This window comes from Hibiscus syriacus, unplaced genomic scaffold (assembly GCF_006381635.1).
Source record: "Hibiscus syriacus cultivar Baekdansim isolate YM2019G1 unplaced genomic scaffold, ASM638163v2 tig00000002_pilon, whole genome shotgun sequence".
Taxonomy (NCBI): domain Eukaryota; kingdom Viridiplantae; phylum Streptophyta; class Magnoliopsida; order Malvales; family Malvaceae; genus Hibiscus; species Hibiscus syriacus.
This window is the reverse complement of record NW_024061752.1, coordinates 1,222,297-1,244,295: the sequence shown is the minus strand read 5'-3', so window position 1 is coordinate 1,244,295 and position 21,999 is coordinate 1,222,297. Positions and strand designations below refer to the sequence as shown.

At 32.0% G+C, this 21,999-nt stretch overlaps 3 protein-coding genes and 1 pseudogene across 3 annotated transcripts; 2 read left to right on the top strand and 2 right to left on the bottom strand.

Annotated features, from left to right (window-relative positions):
* Positions 1–2,930: 2,930 nt before the first annotated feature.
* LOC120156454 (plastidial pyruvate kinase 2-like) lies at positions 2,931–5,282 on the bottom strand. The gene is made up of 4 exons (XM_039168039.1): positions 4,884–5,282; positions 3,770–3,881; positions 3,522–3,697; positions 2,931–2,936 (listed from the first exon to the last, which is right to left on the bottom strand). The coding sequence occupies exons 1-4, from the start codon at positions 5,115–5,117 to the stop codon at positions 2,931–2,933; spliced, it is 528 nt and encodes a 175-aa protein (XP_039023970.1). The 5' UTR covers positions 5,118–5,282.
* Positions 5,283–5,753: 471 nt separating this feature from the next.
* LOC120155485 lies at positions 5,754–9,863 on the bottom strand (annotated as a pseudogene).
* Positions 9,864–12,428: 2,565 nt separating this feature from the next.
* On the top strand, positions 12,429–15,420 carry LOC120207787 (probable inactive receptor kinase At4g23740). The gene is made up of 5 exons (XM_039207238.1): positions 12,429–12,723; positions 12,918–13,690; positions 13,962–14,525; positions 14,615–15,305; positions 15,384–15,420. Exons 2-4 carry the CDS (start codon positions 13,000–13,002, stop codon positions 15,205–15,207), a joined length of 1,848 nt encoding a protein of 615 aa, XP_039063169.1. The 5' UTR covers positions 12,429–12,723; positions 12,918–12,999; the 3' UTR covers positions 15,208–15,305; positions 15,384–15,420.
* Positions 15,421–16,023: 603 nt separating this feature from the next.
* On the top strand, positions 16,024–18,808 carry LOC120154531 (beta-glucosidase 12-like). The gene is made up of 12 exons (XM_039166508.1): positions 16,024–16,041; positions 16,352–16,421; positions 16,519–16,577; positions 16,662–16,737; positions 16,825–16,990; positions 17,089–17,260; positions 17,455–17,594; positions 17,743–18,014; positions 18,092–18,123; positions 18,211–18,313; positions 18,395–18,503; positions 18,598–18,808. Exons 4-12 carry the CDS (start codon positions 16,671–16,673, stop codon positions 18,764–18,766), a joined length of 1,230 nt encoding a protein of 409 aa, XP_039022439.1. The 5' UTR covers positions 16,024–16,041; positions 16,352–16,421; positions 16,519–16,577; positions 16,662–16,670; the 3' UTR covers positions 18,767–18,808.
* Positions 18,809–21,999: the final 3,191 nt, after the last annotated feature.

The following is a 21,999-nucleotide window of genomic DNA, read 5'->3' as shown; positions in this document are numbered from 1 at the left end:
TAATATTCATTCTTTTTCTTTTTTCTGTCAAAACAAAATCCTTAAAAATTTCTTTATCATTTTCTCTCTTCGATCAAACCAAGAAAATAACCACTCTTCATCTAAAAAAAATCTATGGAATCCTCCATCTTCTCTTATGAACTCTTCATCTTCTTGACTCCTCTTTCCAGGTAAAAATCATGTTTTTTTTCTTTTTGCTTTTTATGCTCTGTATTTTAGGGTTCTAACAAACAAATAATTATCTTTTTTTTCATGCAGGAGACCTACAAAGAAATCAAAATGATCAACAAGCAGAAAGAGGTAAAAAAAACCAAGGTTATTTATTTTCTTTATTTGGTTTTTATTTTTAATTTTTTATATTTTTATATTTTATATTTTCTGTTTCTTATTTTTATTTTTGTTTTATGTTATGTTATGTTATTTTTTATTTTATTTTATGTTATTTATTATTTGTTTTGTATTATTAATTTGTATATTTAACGAGTATATGAATATTGAACTCTTTGATATAATATTCTAAGTTGGAATTTTTGTAATATTATATAAAATTTTAAAAAAATACCTCGTAATTTATTATATTAAAATGTAATAGCGATGACATAACAATATTTGTAATCAAAATATCTTTTTGTATATAAAATTTTATTATTTTTATTGTAATTATATCATTTATCGATTAAATTTATTATCAATACAAAATTTAACTATCGCTCAAAATATTTTAAAAAACTATTCAACACAAATAATAAATCAAAACAACTAAAAACAATCGAAAATTATTAAAAATTATACCACGTGAATTTTAGAGGAAGTAAATCATTTTGGGTTTAGTCAACCAATATGGTCATCAATTTATTATATATGTTGAAATTATGTGTACTTATATGGACTATTAATCAGTTACCTTTTCTTTGGTTACAATCAATTACCTTTTTTTATTGAGCTCATAAATTAAATAATTAAATTCTATAAAAAAAAGTTAAACCATTAAATGTATATGCTTTAAAAAAATACTAATATGTTAGTTAAAATTTCTCATATATCTTGACAATGCTTCTGCAAATGATAAAATGATTAAAAGACTTAGAGATGATTTGCATGTTATTTCTCCTCTTCCATGCAATGATAAATATTTTCATATAAGGTGTGATGCCCACATTTTGAACTTAATAGTTCAAAAAGGTTTGAAGGCAATTGATTCTTCTGTTATTAAGTTGCGATAAATTCTTAAGTTTATTGATTCTACTGATTCTCGACTTTGTGCTTTAGAATTAGCTGTTAAAAATTGTGAATCTTCTTTTCGTAGTAAATTATTACTAGATGTTCATACTCGATGGAATTCTACTTATTTAATGATTTATAGGGCACTTGATGCTAAATTAGCCATTAATTTGTTTGTGAATAGGGAAAATGATTTAGATGTGATTACTGAATATGAGTGGGAAACTATTCAAACAATTTGTGATTTTCTTGAGCCATTTTATGAAATTATTACTTTGTTCTCTAGATCTAAGTATCCCACCTCTAACTTGTATTTGACTAATGTTGTTGCAAATGAAAAAATGTTGTGTGATGCTCACAATGATCTTTGTCAAGGCATTTCTGCAATGGCAGGACCCATGCTTGAATTATATGAGAAATATTGGTCTGATCACTCATTGATTCTGTCTATTGTTGTTTTACTTGATCATCGATATAAATTACAACTCTTGAAGGAGTTGTACAATGTTCTTTATGTAGGGGACGAGGTTCAACGAATGGTAAGTGTCATATATAATGAGTTTGTTAATTTATATATATATTGTTCAAAATCTGCACTTTCTAGTTCTTTTTTTTTCTGTCCAAAGTAACACATCTCTAGAGATAAGTAAGTCAAGTTCTTTCAATCAGCCTCGAACATTTAAAAAATATGATCTATTTCAGGTCGATTTTATAATCTTAATTATTTTAATTTGATTATTATTTTTTTCACAATTCTAATAATTTTATTTTATTTGTATTTTCAGAATTTTGATGTTAATTTAGCTGCTTCAAGGACTGTAAAATCAGATGTTGATTTCTACATTAATTTGCCCCTTGTTCCCCGTAGTAAAGATGTTGAGTTTGTAGTAAAGATGTTGAGTTTGACATTTTGGGGTATTAGAAATCACAAAACGCTTCTTATTCGATACTCTCTCGCATAGCGAGAGATATATTGGTCATTCCAATTACTTCAGTTACTTCTGAATATTTCTTTAGCATGAGAGGGTTGGATTCTGAACAAGTTGAGAGTCAAACTTTTACCTAAAAATGTTGAGATTTTTGTAATGACTCGAAATTGGTTGTATGATTTTGAATCGGATGAAAGGGATGAAGAATATCTTATTGTAGCTAATGATTCTTCCCTTTAAAAGTAAATATTTGATTTGCTTTATTTTTCTTATGTTTATTTCATTTAAATTGTTTATTAATATTTGATTTTTGCTTTTGTAGGATGCTACTGCTTTTACATTTACAGCAAACACATTTGAATGAATTTGTGAATAATTTTTTCTTTATTCTTCCCTTTTATGGTAATTTCATTATTGTGTTTACTTCATAATTTTCATTAATACTTGAAATGATTTATTAATGATTTTTTTAACTTTTGTAGGGTTTCTTACAGCAAGCATATAAACGAATGTTTTACCAATGTAGGATTGGTAAAGTCTGAAATGTTTGACATTATTGACCATCGTATTCCCTTTGGCTTTACCATTGATTGGATTGGTATGAATGCCGACTGGACTTGGTCTGAATGTTGATTAGTTTTGGTCTAAATGATGAATTGATCTTTGTTGGTTGATTGTTGCCTTGTAAATTGTTGGTGTTGGTTTGACAGAACTGAACTATTGTAAATTTTTATCTAATTAGTTACCCATGGTTAAATTATGTCGGTGGTAATTTGGCTTTTAAAGCTGAAAAGATGCCAATAATTTAATCATGTTGGCAGCATTTAGATATTTTGAGATAAACAAAAGCTTGATGAAGAAACTTATGGTAGCAAAGCCGGGTTTTCAGCCTTGTAAAACTTTTAATTGTAATTGTGGTGTATTGAGTGGTAATAAATTAAATTTATACATTTTGTTAGTTTCAATATTTATAAAATTATGAAATTTTTAATCTCGTATTCTAATATTATCATAACTAGAATCATGTTTAATATATAAATTAAAATTTTAAGATAAATTAAATTTAAGTTATTAATTATTCCATAAAAATGATTCATGAATCAATTAATAAAATAATTTAATAGTCATAATTAATATTTTTAATAATATGATCGTAATAAATATAGAAAGTCAATTTAGCAATTTAAAGTAAATTTAGTAATATAATGATTATAATTACTAATTTATTTTACATTTACTATTAACATTATTAGTACCAAGTCATTAATTTAATAATTTTTTTGAATATATTTATTGGGTACAATTTATAAGCATAAAATGTAAATACATTAATTCAATATTTATAACATAATGAAATTGAGGGAAACTTGCCTTGGTGTCAAGCATGATTGCGATAGTGTCGTCTTTGGATTGTGCATTATATTCCTTAACTAAATCAATAGCTTTCTGATGAGATGCATGGTCTCCATGAGACATATTCAAACGAGCAACATTCATTCCAGTCTCAGCCAATTTCCGAATCATTTCTCGTGTGTTTGTTGAAGGACCAATAGTGCAAACAATCTTTGTTTTACGTCTAACAATAGTCCGAATCATTTCTCGTGTGTTTGTTGAAGGACCAATAGTGCAAACAATCTTTGTTTTACGTCTAACAATAGGTTTTGACCACATAGCCACTGATGTGTCACCAAGTTGTTGAATCCCCCTTAATTGCTCATATTGCTCCTCTCTCTGAAGAAGGGAAAGTTACAGAAGGTTACAACATATAAGCTATGGTTTCCCAGGATAAGTCCTTTGATTATAGATATAGTGAGAACTAAAATCTTATTTAGTTATTTACTATGTCATGCAACTGCAGTGCCCTCAATCTATAATAGAGTGCATATACCAAAAACTTAAATTTTAGCTTGTACATATAAATCAGACTTCCTAAATATAACCACAAAAATTAAATTGCTATAAACTTCAATGCTCCATTTATTTTACTGCAAGAGGGGAAACAGCTGGAATCATATCATTATCAATGACATGTTATGCTAGAGGTGGCAACATTAGACGCAGAACAGAAGAATTACATGAACACAGCATAAATACACCAATATCCCAATATCTACATGATACAAATTATTACTGTATCAACATGTATACGAACATAAAACACTTTAAAACGATCACAACATGGCAAAGTACACGAATACTGCACAGATACATGAATTACTTTCATGCCATTCATTTTTTAGATAGTATCTTTGGCAAATATATAACCCACGGAAAATCAAACATTGGTTTCCGACAAATAACAATATCTCAGAAGGAAACTTTGACGTGAGTCCGAATTTTTTTTCTCATGGTTTGGTGTCAGATTGTCAATGAAACCATGACTATAGTGCACAACGGCTAGCAGATTTCCCCTTTATAGAAAATCAACAAAAATCTCTTGCTAGCATTGTTCAAAAAAAAACTCTAGCAACGGTTGGTGCAAATTTCAATAATAATAGGATAATGCATGGCCAACAAACCAAACAGAACATTATACAACTTCACTGCACTCCATAGTAACACTACATTTATATACTTTATCCTAATGCTTTATTGGCTCCTGATTTCATCCAAAGACATACTAAGATTTAGAAAAGATCGACACATATTCTTTTTTTCCTTTTCGCACGCTTTTTAACCAACCAAAACACATAAGCGAAACGATAAAAAAAAAAGGTTCCTAGCAGCACAAACCTTCGGTACATCCTCCGGCGATACGGGAATAACTTCAGGCTCAACGCGTACGGCTCTCTTAGCAGTAATCCGAGAGTTACTCCTAATGACGACTCCCTTGCTCCTCTTCTCGTCACGTGCCAGCACCTTCGAAGCGAAGCTCGCAGGCTTAAGCTTGGCCGTTCGCTCGCGAACGGATCCAGAGCCTTGGCTCAAGAATGAGCCGTGAATCGATCTAGTGGCCACTTGCGCCATTTGCTAAAATGCGAGTTAGATACAGAGAAAGAGAGGGAAATGAAAACGTCTAATGGAAGAGGAGCTGATGAAATGGTGAGGGATTTTTCTGTTGATCCTTCAAAGAAACAAGTTGGAGATTGGAGAAATCGCCGCCAAATATGGCTTGTAGAAGAATAAAGGAAGGTTGGTTGGTGCTTAGTTTGTATCGACAACAGTACAGAGGCTTTTTAAAATATCAAAGCCGAAATAAATTGTGTTGATATATATAATTATTTAGTTTATGATTTACTACTATTAATTACAAAACTAATTTAAAATCGAATAATATTAATTTTATAAAATCGAAATTTTTCTATTATTAAAATTGACCGATATATGTAATGGGGTAAGGGAGAGGTATGATAGTTGGTTGGCCCCTAACGCTAAGTTGAGAGCAATTTCTCTGGAAGACCTCCTGCAATTATGAATTGCCCACCGTGAGACTCGATCCCACGACCACAAGATTAATAATCTTGCGCTCTACCAACTGAGTTGGGCACACAATTCATTAAAAACTATTCTCTGTTCAATTGTTTATTTATAAAAGAGAATCCATGGATATTTTATTATCGAAATGATATCGAAACCATAGAAGATATTGAAACGATGATTGCCAAAAGGATATCTCTCGATTTATTTAATAATATTAGCGAGACAAGTCTTGCACCTCACACACTAGCTAAAATGGAGGCACTGTAACTATTTCGATCATCATCGAACTTATTCCAAAGCATAACGCCACCATACTTTGATGATCTCTTGATAACCGGAAGAATTTGAGAAGTCAACACATTAGGCGAGACATACCCGCTTCCGGCTGCGGCCGATGCCGTCGGCAACCCTAAAAATATATTCCCCGCGTTTATCGATGAAGTCCACCGATTCCATGAGTTCACGAGGTTGTTAACGTTGACCGACGTGTACTGGCATGGCGGGTTATTATAAAACTGAATCCAAGCGTAATCAAAGAGGCTTGTATTAAGAGCAGCTCCCAATAATCTATTTGGAAACGGACACTGAGGAGCTGCTGTTAAATACACCTTTCTTCCTCGGTTGCTGTAAGCCGATAGAGAACGAGCGAGATCATCGTAGTGTAGACTCGACCCGAGCTCGATATCGAAATCGATGCCGTCCAAGACGGCGTCTCCGAGTGGACGGGAAGACGAGCTGCCACCCAAGAAGTTGTTCCATAGGTAATCAGCTATGTTTTTGGGCGTCTGCTTAAGCCAGTGAGTGGCTGCCAAAGCCCCCTCCAAGGGAGAGCATGACCTTGACTCCTCGGCTTTGGCAGCTCTTTATGTCGCTGCTTACAGTGGCGGCGTAACCGTTTGATGCTGGATTACAGTGGCCGGCCAAGTTGATTCCGGGGATCGGCAATTGCCGAATTGATTGAGGAAAGCTATGTTAACGTAGGTGTATCTTCCGGTGGCACAGGTTGCTGCCAAGGTGCCCTCGTTTCCGTTTTGGCCCCAGTAGATGGCGATGCTACCGGCATGGGAAGCCCCAATCAGTGCTGAAATTAAAACAATAATCTGAGTAATGAAACTAAATTTCTTGTCATTTTTGCTAAAGATGTTTGCTTCTAATGTGCAGCTCCATCCAATAGAATCAAAGTCTTCTCAAACTCGTGATTTGGGGGGGGGGGGTAAAACAGATTAATAAAAGAGAATGGTTTAATTTTTTCCTACTCCCTATACTCTTAAGACTTGAGACTTGATCTATTTGCTTTTAATTTCTTCAACTTAGTCCATCTAATTTCTTTTTCGAGTGGATACAAATACTAGTACAATTATAAAGACAACCAATACATCGATAACTATAACCATAACTGATATAAACAAGACACAATCCGTCAGTGTTGGATTAAAATTCAAAATTATGGGTACATATGTATAATTTATAATATTATTATAAAATATGATATAAAATTAAATAATCAATTATGTTATACAAGTCATAAGGTTTAGAAATATTACAAAAATAAAAGTATATATACTAATAAAGTTATATTTATAATTCGACGAGGGACAAAATTATAAATACATACAATAATAGATTATTAAATTAATTATGTAAAGTAATGACCCCAAGAAAATTTCTAAGATTTCGACATTCTAAGTAATATCCAACAATAGATTCAAACACGCTTTCATAAATCTATATTTAAAAAGAAAAAGTTTAACTGATAATTAAATTGTATTTGAAAATCATAATATAATAATATGTAAATATAATTATTGTTTAATAATTTTGTGTGTGTAATTATAAAAATATTTGATTTATTAAATATATTTAATTGATAAAATATATTTATATATTAATTCTTTGTAATAAATCATAACCATTTTTGTTTGTGTTTAAAGTAAACGTCGTAGCTTGTGTCGTCGAAGCTGAATTAGTTGACTACTCTTTTGTCAATGTTCTTTTTGGATTTTTATACTTGTATTACTTTCATTGACATTCTTTTTATGCTATGAGGTCTCTATATTTGTTGTAATTGGATTAATTTTAGTTTTTTTTGTTATTCCGATTTTAAGGTTTCGTTTTGATTAATTCGGATAGGTGAATATTCCAACATGAATTTTATACATACACAATTATTCGAACTCGAGACATTATTTAAGTGATATCAAGTTGTTTACCCCTGTAAATAATTTTAGCTTTTTTAATATATATGTGTTTCTATTCTGATAATAATATTTTTCTAATGAATTTATTAAATAATTTAACATTTAGAGGTGAGTAAAAGGGTTAATTTAGTTGGGTTTTTTTTCAGCTTAACCAATTTAATTGATTATATCATACAATAATCAAATCAACTTATCAACTACTCTAAACCCATTCAACATTGGCCAATTTGATTGATTAAGTCAATTAATTGTTTATATATATTTATTAAAAACTTATTTTAAATAATTTATATTAAGTCAAATAAATCCATTGTTTTGGTTATGAATTTTAAAAATTATATAATCGTTTGACAAAATCGATTTATTTGATGTCTTAAAAACAATTAATATGCAATATATATATATATATATATATATATATATATATATATATATATTAGATGAAATTTCTATGAAATTCTTAAAAACAATTAATATGCAATATATATATATATATATATGTATATGTGTATTAGATGAAATTTCTATGAAATTTTCTCGAATGTCTTGTTGAAAATGGTAGTAGCTCTTTGTAAGTCTACGGGTTTCAACTTTTGGGTGAGTCAATGGACATAAGCATTATGTATATCTAGAAGCAAAGACTACCAATGGTCGAAAATGTTGAACATTCGATTTTCAATTTTCAAATGTAGGAATGGCAACGGGGCGGGTTTTGTTCGCCCCGTCCCCGAACCCGAAATGAATCTCCATCTCCGACCCGATCCCCGTCAGAGATTTTTTTTGTCCCGTCCCCGAACCCGACCCGAAATATTATACTCAAACCCGAAAATATTATATATATAATTAATATAAAAATATAAAATATTATATATATATATATATATAATCGGGGCGGGGATACCTTGCCACGTCCCCGATACCCGACCCGACCCGATATCATTCAAACCCGATCCGACCCTAATTTGCCCGGATTTCGGGTTTTCCCGTCGAGTTCGGGTCATTCTGCCATCCCTATTCAAATGAATTATTATTCAATATTTTAATATTTTGAAGATTTTTTTAAAAATTACTAAAAAAATAATCTAATGAGATAAGATATTAAATCTTTTAGTAAGATTAAGAAGTCAAATTTTAATTTTATAAGTAAAACAAATAAAATTTTTTATTTTTTATCTAAATTAATCTAATATAAAAAATTATACTAAAATTCAAGTAATGATGTTTTACTAAAATGTATAGTGTTTTTTAATAAAAATATTATTATAACACCAACGAGATTTTTATGGGTAAGTTAGCCATTATAATATATAGGATTGAGATTAAGGGTAAGAAATGAGAAGATATTTATTAAAAAAAAGAAATTAAGAATCAATTTTAACCATTTATTTTTACTTATCTAACTATCTAACACAAAAATTCATGAGACATCTATGAAGACGCCATGAACAACAACAAAGTTGCAAGGAATTTCAGAGTTTCCTATGCAGTGAGCCCATAGTAACGTCGTAGCTAAGCTTAGGCCAAGCCACCTTAGTCCCGAAAACCTGAGAAGTATGAAATTTGGGCCACCTTGTATAAATTTTCACAGTGCCTCTGTTTATATCAAATGAAGAAGAAATATGTGTTCACATTCTTAAAAAATATTTTAAATTTTACGCGTTTTCTATTTTATAAAAATTTAGCATGATTGAGTACTTGTGTAATATATACGGCAAAATCTGTTGAATAATGTGTTGAAAAAAAAATTGCTCAGATGATGCAGTCAAAGGATTATTTGTCCATATGGGGTGAATGCTACAGTTTTTCATAGGTCGCCATGTCTTCCAAACGACCTATGTTGGTCACTATGTGCTCCGAACAACGATTACCTAAATTTCACTAAGTAACAAATATTACCTATATCGGTAATTAGACTTTCATGTGATTACCTAAATTTCCCTAAGTAACAGCGATTATCTACATCATTAATTAGGCTTTTTAACTACGTTGAAATGGAGGTTTTAGGGTTTCGGGTAAAAGCCTAATTACCAATATAGGTAATGCAGCAGCTCACCACAACTCGCAGGGACGGCATGGCGACCTTCTTGGTCGTCATGAGCGCCTGGCGACATATGTTCGAACTGTAGATTTCACTCTATCTCAACAATTAATTGTTGTAACGCTTTATCTCGTGATTTTTTTTTCCAACAACATTATCTCGTTGATTTTGCCAATATATACATACACTTTTATTAGAGCTAAGATATAATTATATAATGTAATTTTTTTTAAATTTATACATTTTATGCTTTGTTGAATGAGAGAAATTAAAGGTTGATATTAAAAATAAAAAATAAAAAGATATTCGCTGAAAAAAAGAGTTAATATCAGCCTTTAGTTTCTTCTCATTGGATCCTATATATATATATATATATATTAGGAATAATATCTATAATGTATTTTATATTATTTTAATTAGCCTTTTTATTTTATGAAATAAAAAAATCTTTTTATTTATATTGAGTCAGATCATGTTGTTTTCGAGTGCAAAATTTAACTCTAAAATTCATGTAATCAAATATGAGAGGACTTTAAATCGAATTTACCAGAATTTTAATAGTCACCTGACACAATAATATATGAAATCTCAAACAAAATATATAAAAATATAGATAACACATTAATATGTAATCAAATCTCGAATAAAATGTGTGTATATATATATATATATATATATATGATATAAACGATTTCAATAGTTGAAGGGACAATTGTTATCTTTAAAAATATCAAGTTAAGTACGACGTCTATAAAAATATTCGAACGTCATTAACTAATTGAAAATCTTACGAACATATATTATTTTATAATCATCTTATATTAAAAAAATAATCTTAGACAATAATAAAAATCCCTCGATTTCGATTAGTTTTTAAATAGAATTTTAGGACGATATGAATTTTATTTTTATAATATTATATTTGAATTAGGATTGAGTTTTACCTCAAACCCATCCTGCCCTAACCTAAAATTATTAAGAAAAATATTTTAAATCACGTATAAATTATCATGGCCTACACAACTATTATTATTATTATTATAAATTTAATCTCTCTAATGCATCTGTTTGAATTTATCATAATTTTATTTTTTAATATAATTAGTATATATCCAAATCCTTAACTTAAAATATTCTTATTGTATAATATCATGGACTTAAAGTCTATGGTTAGAGCATTGATGTGTGAATAATAAGTTGACACGTTTGGTGGTGCTGTCGTATCAGCTATGTCACCGTCGTCAATTCATTTAGAGGGTTTTGCCCGCTCTTAAATGGTTCCCGCTTTGTCCGTTTTTAATAAAAATAAATTATTAAATAGAACGCCGCCGCCGACACCATAGTCAACGTCTAGAATCATAGTGCGTCCCTTTCCTCAAATAATAAGTATTATTTATATTGTTAGGTCACCGGTGCCCGCAGGCCGCATGTGAGTTTTCTCAAATTATATTGGACAAAAGTTAAAATAGAGATTATTTGTAAAATATATATCGTTAGGTAATTTACTGATAAATTATCCTTTGCTTTTTACATAAATTTTTTGCTTTATATATTTATAGATTAATCAAAGAAATAACATGAAATAAATTAAAATATAGAGATACGATAAATTCACTTAGAAATTAAGTCAAAAATAACAATAATGGTCAAAATCGTTCCATTAATATTGGACAACGCCATCTTTTATTGAAAGTTAAAAAGAGTAAAATATATAAAAAATTTGAATTACGTTAATGATTTAGTTATTGCATTTTTAAAAGTTATAAATAAGTTAAATTTAGTAAATTGTTAAACTATAACTATTCAATGTTACACTAATTATAATTTTTTTTAATTTATTGATTATTTTGAAGCAATTTAATGAAACTTAAGAATTATTTTATATCTTTAAGAAGCTTAATGATAAAAAAGACATTTCAACATAATTTAATGGCTCTTATGTTTTTTATAAAAAAAATTGGTGACAATAATATTTTTTTTATTTATTCACCTGGTATCGTGTATAATTATCGATGACATATAAATATTAATTTAATAAATATTATTTTTTTAATCAAAGTACCTAAATAAATTTATAACCTATATAGTTCATGATTTTTTAAACAAAATAAAAATATGAGTCGCCATCAGCATTTGTCAAGAAAATTTAATGACAAATGGTCTAGTAATTTTCATTTTCTAATACATAATTCGCAAGCAAATGGGGTCATATGGCATGCTTATACGTATGAATCGCTTGCTACAAATGTAATCATTAACTTTTGCAAATATTCCTTAACAATGACATAATCTTATCACCTCCCCTCCAATTAATTCTTCCTGACTTTTTTTTGTTTTTGTTTTTTTAAGCCTTTTTTATAACCAAAACTTTCATTGATCATCCCATAAAACCAGGTCCAGCTTATTAAAGCACTCATCAATGGCAGAAGAAAACACATGCATGGATCACTACGTACTATACCCCACATCCACAGCCACAACACCTCCTTAACATATCCTTTGTTCTTGAACTTTTAGATGAATACAAATATAAAAGTAATTGATAAATTTGTGTGTTTATCTTCTGATTTTTTTTAAATCGGATTTACTTACTGTGTTCTTTGTCTTCACATGGTGTTTTCCGGGTCTTCCGGTACTATTATTATTGTTTTTGTTTTTTTGCATGTGATGATGCTCTCTCAAGCAAGTACAGCTCATAAATGATAAATCTTTCTCTCAAATGATTATCATCCAATGGAGTAGCTGATTTGATTCTTGAATAATGTGCTTTATTTGTTTGTTTGTTTTCTGTGTTCATGTTTGCTTCCTTTTTCAATTTTCCAGGGATTAACAGCCCATGCCAAGTTCTATAGTTTTAATCATTTCTGAAGCTTTCCCGAGTTTTCATTTGATCTGGGCTATGGGTTCTTCTCTCCAAGTAAGTTTGTTATTCTTAGTGTGTTTATTCTTTGGCGTTTGCAGATTACTGTTTGGTTGTTGAGAAAATGTAGAGAAGTGGTAGAAACCGATAGGAAAAGTCAACAGATAGATAGATCTAAAGCTGGTGCTTTTTTATCTTTAATGATTTTGTTTCTGACTTTCTGATATCTTAGTTCATTCAAATTCATGTAGATGTGGCCAATTTTTTCCTCAAAAGATTCTCTCTTTTACTGAGATTTGAATTGTTGGGGTTGCTGGAAAAACGAGAAAGAAAATGAACCCATTGTTAATAGTCATCCTGGGGGCATTTTTCTCATCTATCCTTGCAGACCCAGTTGAAGATAAACAAGCATTGTTAGATTTCATTGAACATATTCATCATCATTCAAGCTCCCTCAAATGGAGCAAGGAAGCCTCTGTTTGCAGCGCCTGGATTGGAGTTTCATGCAACAGTGATAATTCCAGAGTTATCGGTCTGCATTTGCCTGGAATGGAATTCCAAGGCCCTATTCCACCCAATACTTTGAGTAGATTATCAGCTCTTGAGTTCTTGAGCCTTAGATCCAATGACATTTCTGGATCAGTCCCTTCTGATTTTGTCCAACTCAAGAACTTGACTACCCTTTATCTTCAGTTCAATGAGTTTTCTGGTTCATTACCTGATTTCTCAGCTTGGGGTAATCTAACAATCGTTGATCTTTCGAGCAACGGCTTCAATGGAAGCATTCCTCCTTCGGTTTCGAAATTGGAACACTTAATGGCCTTGAATCTTTCTAATAACTTGCTTTCAGGTGATATTCCTGATATCAATATCACTAGCTTACAACATCTTGATTTATCCAACAATAATCTTACTGGTACCATCCCCAAGTCTCTTCAAAGATTCCCACTCTGGGTTTTTTCCGGTAATAGTAATCTTTCCTCATCAGCCATTGTCCTTCCTCCTCTCCCGGGCCAAGCACCGAGTTCTCAACCATCCAAGAAAGTTAATAGACTCGGTGTACCTGCACTCTTGGGGATAATAATCGGAGCTTGTGCCTCCTTCGGTTTCGAAATTGGAACACTTAATGGCCTTGAATCTTTCTAATAACTTGCTTTCAGGTGATTTCCTGATATCAATATCACTAGCTTACAACATCTTGATTTATCCAACAATAATCTTACTGGTACCATCCCCAAGTCTCTTCAAAGATTCCCACTCTGGTTTTTTCCGGTAATAGTATCTTTCCTCATCAGCCATTGTCCTTCCTCCTCTCCCGGGCCAAGCACCGAGTTCTCAACCATCCAAGAAAGTTAATAGACTCGGTGTACCTGCACTCTTGGGGATAATAATCGGAGCTTGTGTCCTGCTGTGTGTTTTAATTGCCCTTTTGATCATGTGTTATCAGTCGAAGAAACGAAACCGACGACAAGAACTCCCGGAAAACACACGAAAGAAAGACTTCGCTTTGAAGAAAACGGCTTCTGAGAGTCGTGACAAGAACAACAGGCTCGTGTTCTTCGAGGGGTGTAATCTGGCATTCGATCTCGAGGACTTGTTGAGTGCTTCTGCTGAGGTGCTTGGGAAAGGTATATTTGGGGTGACATATAAAGCGGCCTTGGAGGATTCGACAACCGTGGCGGTGAAGAGGTTAAAAGAGGTAGCCTCAGCGAAACGGGAGTTCGAGCAACAAATGGAGGTAATTGGCAATATCAGGCATGAGCATGTGTCTGCACTTAGAGCATATTATAATTCAAAAAATGAGAAGCTTGTGGTTCATGATTACTATGACCTGGGAAGTGTCTCTGATCTGTTACATGGTAAACTAACTCTTTACACTCGAATCCGGGTCTGTTTTGTTCAATATAATCTTTTGTTTTTATACTCAATCTATGGTAACATGATGCAGGTAAAAGGGGAGAAGGCAGGACACCTCTGGACTGGGAAACTAGGCTTAAGATCGCAATTGGTGCTGCTAGAGGCATTGCTTATATCCACACACAAAGCAATGGAAAACTTGTTCATGGAAACATAAAAGCCTCCAACATTTTCCTCAACTCCGAACGATACGGTTGCATTTCGGATATTGGTTTAGCACTGGCGATGAGTCCAATGCCTCCACCCATACTGCGTGCTGCGGGTTACCGTGCTCCCGAAGTAACAGACACAAGGAAAGCAACTCAAGCATCTGATGTATACAGCTTTGGGGTGTTTTTACTTGAGCTGTTAACCGGGAAATCACCAATACATGCCACCGGTAGCGAGGAGATTGTTCACTTGGTGAGGTGGGTGCATTCGGTGGTTCGAGAAGAGTGGACGGCCGAAGTGTTCGACGTGGAACTCTTACGGTATCCGAATATAGAGGAGGAGATGGTGGAGATGCTACAAATTGCAATGAGTTGTGTGGTGAGAGTGCCAGAGCAGAGACTGAAAATGACAGATGTAGCGAAAATGGTGGAGGAAAATTCGACGAGCTGGCAACGGGAAGCAATCATCTTTTGAAACTACACCGGAAACCTCGGGTTCAACAACAATCCCACATGTAGGAGCTGAAACAGCCTCCTGTTCAGCAGTTCCACTGTGAGAGATTCATTTAGAATTAATCAGTACAGAATCTGTTAAAATTTCATATGAAATAGGGAGATGGATAAGGGCTTTTGATTATTTAAGTCATTAACTAGTCTAGTTATCTGGGCTATTGTTTCATTTAAACAGTATGGTTTTGTTCAGTGAATTGCTTATTAGATCTATTTAGCTCTTGATTTCTAGTTCGCCTTTGTGTTTCTTGTCGAACAAAACATAATCAATCACAATCAATGGACAAGAAAACCAGAAACAAGTTGAGAAATTGATTCCTTTGTTTTAAATTTCCACCTCTATGGCCCAGCAAGCAGGCCAGGCTACCACCATTTCATGGGTATATAGGGTAGTTTTCTTCTGTCTTTTGCTTGTGGACTTTAGCCACTAGGCGTCTGGTTTTGCCGACTATATATAAAATATAAAGTGCCAGTCAATATGAACGAATTCTAATAATCCCAAGTTGTTTCATTTAATCTTTTCTTAAACCTGGATTCAAAGGACGGCCATTTTTGCTAGTATATATAACGAGTGTGTGTGTGTGTGTGTGTGTATATATATATATATCATATGGATAGAGAGAAAGGGAGCATAGTGGAAAGGGGTAAGACATGAGAAACGGTAGGCCTTTGCTGTTGTGCATGGTGATGCTATTGGCTGGATCTTTGGGTGCAACCGCAAGTCATGCATGTAAGCCATTTAACCGCAGCTGTTTTCCTGAAGGTTTTTGTCTTCGGTGCTGGATCGGCTGCTTACCAGGTGCCTATCTTCTCCCATTAGTTAATTAATGCTATTATTGTCTATGTTCGTTTTCCCGGAAGTAGGTAAAGTGTTGTCTATTGAGAATCATTGTACGTGTCCAAGTACATCGAAGTATTGTACCAGTATAATCAGAAGACAAAATCGGAATATAAAGTAATAGCTGATGTGTGATGCTCCCAACTCCGAGAACATTCCAACAGCATTTCTCGGCAAAGTCGAGATGTCAACAGTTATATGTATATTTTTAGAAGAAGATGCATTGACTATATGTAGCACATTGTTCTGCATACTAATATCTGTACTGCAGATCGAAGGAGCGGCTCTTGAAGATGGAAAAGGACCAAGTTTCTGGGACAATTTCGTTAGAAAATATCCAGGTTCATTATTGACAAATCAAACCATTATTAGGATTTTCAATATATATATATATATATATATAACTCAATCTGAAGTTAGCTTGGCATGTTGTGACAGAAAGGATCGTTGATGGAAGTACAGGGGATGTAGCAGTTGATTTTTATCATCGCTACAAGGTTTGTAGCCCTATAAATTACTTGTTTAGATTCATAAAATATATATTTTTTATTCATAAAAGGTTATATATATATGCCCTACAGGAGGATATAATGCTTATGAAGAGAATTGGTTTGGATTCCTTCAGATTCTCCATTTCATGGTCCAGAATTTTACCCAGTAAGATTAATTCTTACTAAAATATTTTGAATTCGAAAAATTTCGACATCGAAATCCAAATTTATAGCTTCTGTTTTCTTTTCTCAGAGGGGAAACTCAGTAGAGGAGTGAACCCATTGGGTGTCCAATTCTACAACAATCTCATTGATCATCTCCTTGCCAATGGTATAAAGCCCTTTGTGACTTTACTCCATTTTGATCATCCCCAAGCTCTTGAAGATGAATATGGTGGATTTTTAAGTCCCAAGATTGTGTAAGCTTCGTGTTTAATTCGGATTCGTCGATCGTTCTAAAGTATTTGTGTCTGAGACATATTCGAACTCGGAACATGAAATTAACCTGTTTATTCAGGGATGACTTTGTTGATTATGCTGGTTTTTGCTTTAAAACGTTTGGGGATAGAGTGAAGCATTGGGTGACGATGAATGAACCAAATGGGTGGAGCACGGGACTTGCCACTGGCTCTTCCACTTCATCGAACCAGTCTTATATCTTAGCCCATCACTTCCTTCTTTCCCCATGCGTCAAAATTTTAGATTTTTTATTTATTTTTAACCACCAAACTTTAATCTATATACCAATTTGGTCTCTCCTAAAAATTGTCAACTCCTCTTCCAACCGTTGTCAGTCAATCATTGACCACTACCTATCGTCATTTGTGGTAAGATCGATATTAAAACATGTTGAATTTTCGCGACAAGATTACTCTAAATTTGAACTCCAACGGCTATGAACGTGCAGGCATCTCAAAAGGGAGAAATCGGAATTACCTTAGTAACCTTCTGGTTCATTCCAAAATATGATACAACTGAAGACCGCAAGGCAGCTTCCAGGGCATGGGATTTCCTTTCCGGATGGTGAGCCAAATTATGCTAAATTTCCCCTATCATTGCACACTTCAACCTTACACCAAACAATTCATTTATGCTTATCATATTCGTATTACTTTTTCGTATCCGAATTTACGGAATCGAATTCGAACATTTCTCGTAAAAAATGTTGCAGGTTTTTAGATCCAGTAATCCACGGTGAGTATCCAAAGAGCATGCAGGCATTGGTAGGGAGCAGATTGCCCAAATTCACTAAAGCAGAGTCCAAGATGTTAAAAGGGTCCATTGATTTCCTCGGTGCAAATTATTACACTAAAGCAGAGTCCAAGATGTTAAAAGGGTCCATTGATTTCCTCGGTGCAAATTATTACACTTCAAACTACGCAGCAAATGCTCCTCCGTCAAATACTTCCAACTTGTTCAGTGATGCCAGGGCAAATATCACAAGTATGCTTATCATATATCATTGCATTTGAACCAATAGGAACTAGCATTCTCATTAACGTACCATTTCGTTCATGCAGCCGAGAAGAATGGAGTCCCGATCGGCACACCCGTAATCTCTAAGCTCTCTCTTTCCTTTTCCTTTTTTTTTGTCCGGATCTTCCGTTTGACGAACAAAATATCGGTGTCGATTTTGCAGACTGATGTGAGCTGGCTTTTCGTATATCCGAAGGGTTTGAGAGATCTTATGCTACATATAAAGAAGAAATACAACAATCCACCTATTTACATCACGGAGAACGGTTAGCCAGATCACCGGAATCTTCGGGCCTCGAGTTTGGAAATCGGAATTACCCTAAATTTCGTTTCTTTTCTCCCTGCAGGGGTGGCTGAAGCAAAGAATGACTCGTTGCCAATAAAAGAAGCCCTCAAAGATAGCACAAGGATCAGATACCTTGACGGCCACTTAAAGTTCCTGTTAAAAGCAATACAGTGAGTACTTGGGAAACAAATCGCTCGATGTAAAAATAATCATTTTAGTCACCAATCTTTCAAAATTTACAAAATGATCATTAAATTTTGGCAGGGAGGGTGTTGACATAAAGGGTTACTACATGTGGGCGTTTCTGGATGACTTCGAGTGGACTTCTGGGTATACCCTTAGGTTTGGGTTCACATACATTGATTACAAGAACAAATTGAGAAGATACCTTAAGCATTCAGCTTACTGGTTCAACAAGTTTCTCCATAGTTAACTGCAACAGTCCAGCCCATTGCGGGGGCAATACCCATGCCCACCATGCAATTCTTAGTTGCATTATTGCCATGAATAGACTGAGAGGAGCGGGTGGGGAAGTTGTCTCCTTTAAAAGTTTTAAATTCTCATATTTTTAGATGTTTTTTTATATTTTCGATTGAAAATTTGTTTTCATCCCTTAAAATTTTATAAATTTATATTTCTCTAAAATTTTATAAATTTACCTCATAATATAAAATTTTACGTCTATTTCACATATGATTTCAATAATTCATTTATATATTTGTGTGTATAAAAAAAAATTTCATACACTGTCTATAAACTTTTTAATGTGGTTGAAAAGGTGACAAAGTGTAGATTGGTGGAAGGGACAATAAAAAATCTCGAACACAGATAATAAAATATGCATTAATCATATAAGAAAATTAGTGTGAAGTGTATAAATGGTTATTTAACTATGTTAAAAATGATATTTTTAATTATTAAAGTTTTAAAAGTTTTAAAATAATTATTAAATTCATTAAACTGTTATAAATTTGTGAGGACATATTATAAATATAGTGATAAATTTCTATAAGTTAAAAATCATTTTATAACATTTTAAAAATAGTAATGATCATTTTATAACAATTTAATTTAATAATTATTTTATAACTTTTGATATTTAACAATAAATAATTTATTTCAACATAATTTGGTGACCATTTACTATTTTACCCAACATATTATTATCTTATGAAAATAGTTCTCCAAGCTAAATAGAAATATAAGAAATATAAACTTATCCAAATTCATTTAGTATGTCACACAACATCTTTCATATCTTCCCACTTTGACCAAGAAGATAAATACCAATGTGGTTAGAGATGGGTAAAACTACCTATCAAATCCCTATATTATAGGGACCAGCTCAAATTAAGTCTTATATAGCTTGGATCTTATGCGTTATAAATTTTTTGAATCGAATAAAATAAAATTTAAATTATAAATTTTAATAAAATTATTAAATTAGAATTGTATCATTCAAGTCATTAACATATACTGTTTTATTATTTTTATCAACACATGTCTGGTCATGAACTTGACAAAAGATCCCAGTCCAAAATCTATCTCAATATATATATATATATATAAGGCTAAGATTTCGTTGGTCTGGCTTATGGGTCGTGAGCACGAGTGGAGGGCACCATTGTCCCTAAAAACCAGGCTCAAACTCAATCGTTATTATTTAATTAAGTAAACCAAACCCTATCTTAGTTTGAAGGAACTCCACATTGTCTCCACTTAAGACAAAGTCAGCAGAATCACAAACTGGCGAGGGGCAACTTCCCCAAAACACTCACGCTTCTACTACTACCGCTTAGGGTTGTAAATGAGACGAGACAGATCGCGATCTATTCAAGATCGACTCGAGTTATTAACGAGTCAAAAAGAGTTACTTGATATTCGACTCGAAAAGTTCGTGAGCAGCTCGAAAATATAATATATTAAGATTTTATTTTTAAAAAACAAATTATTAATAATATTAATATTTATGTATTATTTTTTTTTTAAAAATACAATAAGATTTTCATGTATTTAAGATTCATGTTTGAATTTGAGTTTGAGGCTTCAATCGAGTTAAGTTTAAGAATTTTTTTTTCATTTCGAACCTTTTTGAGTTGCTCACGAGCTTCAGTTCAGGATTTCGAGTTCAAGTCGAACTTGAAAATTTTAAGCTCGCGAGTTTTCGAGTTGAGTCGAGCTCAATAATACTCGAACTTGACTTGGCTCGTTTACACCCTACAGTACCGCCAACAATTTAAACTATACTAATATCAAATAAAATGTACACCCCTCGTAACTCAAAAAAACTTCAATGATGGTGACAGAAACATATTAGGAGTCGGAGCTCGAAGACGATTCATTTTATAACTTAATATTTTTATATAATGTTTTCAGAAAAGAAGAATGTTATCATTTCCAAATGTATTTTTCATGTTAATTTAAAAGATCAAAATCATAAAGTTTGAGATTTTAATATCGAAATCTAAATTTTCTTCAAATAAATTTTGAATATACTTTTATATTTAATTTATTATTCTTCGTATTTGATATGACACATTTGAATTTAGATTTTTTTTGGTTTTGCTTTTGCTTTTGTCCTTTCAGAGGGTAAAAGTGTTTAGGCCTATGAGTTAAGATGGAGTTATTAAGCTTCCTTAAGATGATAATCTGTATTACATTTGGAGTTATGGTTGCATGTTGCCTTGAGGACCATGTGCATGGGATTTGACTAATCCTTTTGTAGGGTTGGCATAACTATGCAATGGTCACTTGTATTTATCTTATAGTATGTGTTATGTTAAGTATTATAAATCCATTTAACGAATTTAGTGATTATAAAAAAATATTATTCTCTTTTAAAGTTTTGGGTTTGAGCAGTTGCATTTGTAATATACGTATATATTATAAATGGTTAAAAGAAATTATAAACATATACTACATTATAATCATCATATACTACATATTTAAGTTAAACTATATTTTGTTTTACATATGTAAGTTATGATATTTTATTTTATTTTATTAATATGTATTGTATTATTATAGATTTTATTGTATGGATATCATATTTTTATATGCTTTTACGATACATCTTCTTCAGTTGGATTTTACATAGGTTTTTTAAGTATGCTTTTATGTACGTATTTTCTTAATTTATTCGGACCTTATATCAATAGACTATTTTTATTTATTTATAGACATTTGCAATCATCGAAGATAAGTCATGATTGATTTATAATAAAGTCAGTTTATTAGAATGTTTTCATTATTATATACATTTGTATGTTAGTGTTTTTGTCATAATCCATGGACAAATAAGAGAAATCTATTGAAAATAAATACACTAAAACACAGTAATACACTGAAAACTGAACATACTCAAATCTATTATTATTTTTAATTACAAATTAAGTATATATTAATTAACGGAATTAAAATTACGAATAAATTAAACATTATTTTTACAAAAAACATTAAAATAGGTGATATATGATATTACTTTTTTTAGAGTTTGTGATATGAAATTCTATTATGATTTAATTTAAAAAAAAAATTGTGAAACGACTCAAATAATGAAGAAATAAAATTAAGAAAAAACAAAGATATTTGATGAATACGAAAGCTCGACAATACTCGAGCTCGACTCGGCTCGTTTACACCCCTAATCCTTTCTTCTGTTTTTAA

What these genes read in the sequence shown, in the direction of transcription:
- LOC120156454 (XM_039168039.1), bottom strand. Translation starts at nt 5,117, where the DNA reads ATGGCGCAAGTGGCCACTAGATCGATTCACGGCTCATTCTTGAGCCAA. An exon ending in CGCCGGAGGATGTACCGAAG is followed by an intron (nt 3,882 to 4,883) that starts GTTTGTGCTGCT and finishes TCCCTTCTTCAG; the next exon opens with AGAGAGGAGCAATATGAGCA. An exon ending in AAAGATTGTTTGCACTATTG is followed by an intron (nt 3,698 to 3,769) that starts GTCCTTCAACAA and finishes TTTGCACTATTG; the next exon opens with GTCCTTCAACAAACACACGA.
- LOC120207787 (XM_039207238.1), top strand. Translation starts at nt 13,000, where the DNA reads ATGAACCCATTGTTAATAGTCATCCTGGGGGCATTTTTCTCATCTATC. An exon ending in TCTCCCGGGCCAAGCACCGA is followed by an intron (nt 13,691 to 13,961) that starts GTTCTCAACCAT and finishes TTTCCTCATCAG; the next exon opens with CCATTGTCCTTCCTCCTCTC. An exon ending in TGTCTCTGATCTGTTACATG is followed by an intron (nt 14,526 to 14,614) that starts GTAAACTAACTC and finishes AACATGATGCAG; the next exon opens with GTAAAAGGGGAGAAGGCAGG.
- LOC120154531 (XM_039166508.1), top strand. Translation starts at nt 16,671, where the DNA reads ATGCTTATGAAGAGAATTGGTTTGGATTCCTTCAGATTCTCCATTTCA. An exon ending in TGGGATTTCCTTTCCGGATG is followed by an intron (nt 17,595 to 17,742) that starts GTGAGCCAAATT and finishes AAAATGTTGCAG; the next exon opens with GTTTTTAGATCCAGTAATCC. An exon ending in TGCCAGGGCAAATATCACAA is followed by an intron (nt 18,015 to 18,091) that starts GTATGCTTATCA and finishes TCGTTCATGCAG; the next exon opens with CCGAGAAGAATGGAGTCCCG.